General features: G+C 50.0%; 1 protein-coding gene across 1 annotated transcript in view; it reads right to left on the reverse strand.

The window, feature by feature from the left end:
- LOC116091841 overlaps nt 1-2,396 on the reverse strand; it is a 75,011-nt gene that overhangs the window by 4,327 nt on the left and 68,288 nt on the right. Inside the window, exon 6 of the mRNA XM_031373286.1 lies at nt 1,625-1,738. Coding sequence (XP_031229146.1) covers nt 1,625-1,738 — 114 coding nt within the window. The remainder of the gene's footprint in view (nt 1-1,624; nt 1,739-2,396) is intronic.

Below are 2,396 nucleotides of genomic sequence, written 5' to 3' on the forward strand. Positions count from 1 at the left end.
CCACAGTGTCTACAGAGCAGAAGCCCACGGGAGACCACAGTGTCTACAGAGCAGAAGCCCACGGGAGATCAGTCTTGGGCTGCAGTGGTGTTTGTTGATGTGGCTTCCACCCTAAATAAATTTCTGAATTGAAATTTAAAAACTGGTTTAGAGATGATCCTGTCTGAGGTAAAATTCCAACCACACAGCTAGAGCATTATATGAAGTGGTGGGGGGAGGGGGCAGTCTGAGAGCCCAGTAGTTGCCCAGGCAGAGATGAGCACAGTGAGGTCTCTGCCCTTGAAGAACCCATCTGTGAAACCTTCCCTGGGTCTTTTACACAAAAGGCTACACGGGGTGAACAAAGATAAAGAAATATTCTATGGTGGGTGGGCAGGTGAGTCTGGACCAGGCAAGAAGGCCAGAGCATTCCAGTCGAGCTAACAGAATGTGAGGGTCTCACCACCCAGGTAGAAGAATAGAGTTGAGTGGAGCCACTGCATCAATGGAGCAGAAATTGTGTGGGAGGCCGTGGATATGACACCTGTCCTGACACATCAGTCATTGGAACTTTGAAAACTACAGGTCCCGAGCTGAGCCCAGCAGAGCAGCAGAGTGGAGCAGATGTGGGTGGGGTAACTGTAGGCATGGCAGGAAAGACATTTGTGAGGGGACCTAAATGGTGACGGGCTTCTGGGTTTTAACCCCTAAACCAAGAAAAGTATGCCTAGTGTACGCAGGCTTTAGGGCAAGGAGGAGCTCCAGATGCAGTCGGGGGAGGCGGCGGGGAGTGTGCAAACAGACAAGGAGCACCTGAGCATAGGACCAGGAGCAGGGCAGCCAGAGGCTGTCTGTGCCAACCCACTTGTCAGCTAGACGGGAAAAGTATACCAGGAAGTGTGGTAGCAACCATGGCTGGAAAAATTTCATATGCCAAAAATTTCTCAGTGGCTTCTTATCCAACAGACAGGATGACAAATATCGCCAAAATGCGTGGTGCACACGTGTGAGAGGCAGAGGTGCACCATCATTTCTCTGTCCTCCCTTTTATCCTAACACATTGTAAAACCTAACAAGCAGGATCCCTGAGAGCAATTATCCCTCTAGTCAGACAGCTAACAAGCCTGTACTAGGCCCATCGCCCACACAGCACCATGCTAGGTGCCTGCTGCATTGAAAGCAGGGGATTTACAAGAGGGCGCCCACTTCTAGGGTTTCCTGGCTCCTAATTGATCTTGATACATAATGCATTTGGTTAGTGCTAAGGCAGAGCCCATCTGCTTCTCTGCATAGTAAATGAGACCCCAGTCCTGACCACGTGTTACGAGGCCTGAAGAGCAAGGTAGAGGCCAAAACATCACTGCTTACAGTTATGGCTGCTCCAGCCAACTCCTGAATTACCATAGAGAAGCCAGAGTGGAGGTGAGAGGCTCGGCAAGGCAAAGAGAAGAGGGCCTTGGAGGAAGCCATCCTGAGACATCCAGACCCCGTAAGTGGAGGAAGCCATCCTGAGACATCCAGACCCTGTAAGTGCGCACACTGCTGCCCAACACCCACACTCCCTCCCAGAGCAGACGAAAACTCTAGAGCGACAGACTTGGAGGTTTTCAGCTTCAAAAGAGGTTTGAGTGTTTAATGTTCGAACCTTCTGAACTTGGAAGGATCTCCAGTCAGCACACAGTTCAAAGAATGAAGGTAGCAGCAGGTGCTCAACTGCGCTCTTGGTCAGCATAGATGCCATTCTCCATCTGCAGGTTATCTGTATGGAACAAGAGGGGCATCTCCATCACATGGATCCAAAAGACGGCTCTCAAAAACATGCAGTAAAGCTAGGCCACAATTACTCAGGAAGGAAAATACTGGGCACCTCTTAAGGTCTGTCAAGTTAGATGATCAACAGAGGCCAAATATTACCCTAACTTCACCCAGGTACAAGCTCGCCTGCAGCCCCATGGCAACTGCCCTCCTCATGCAATGTGCCCAGCTGTGACTCACTCAGGGTGACTCATTTTACCTCCACGAAGGTTTTTTGTCTGCTCACTTTTCAGATGAGGTAGCCAGTACTGAAACATGTGAAACACATGTATAAACACAAACCAAGTGTCCTGAGGTAAGACACAGCCACAGGCCACACTGGCAACCCTGCTCCACAGAGCTATCGGTGGGCAAGCTTTTCATGCTGTGTCCCTGAGCAGAAAAGCAAGACCCCAAGCCAATGCCACAGCCTTACTGTTTTGAAAATTCAGGTTTGAACCTTTGAGAAGAGCTGAAAAGAGTGTGGAATGCTTAGCGAGGCGACAAGGAGGGATCCAAAGAAAGGTTAGCCTACCACCATGACTCCATCCTATCTGCCTCGCTGGAAAATCTGTCAACTGTGCACATACAGGGGAGGTGGGAAGGTCACAGAGAAAGGAAAA

This window comes from Mastomys coucha, unplaced genomic scaffold (assembly GCF_008632895.1).
Source record: "Mastomys coucha isolate ucsf_1 unplaced genomic scaffold, UCSF_Mcou_1 pScaffold15, whole genome shotgun sequence".
Classification (NCBI taxonomy): Eukaryota; Metazoa; Chordata; class Mammalia; order Rodentia; family Muridae; genus Mastomys; species Mastomys coucha.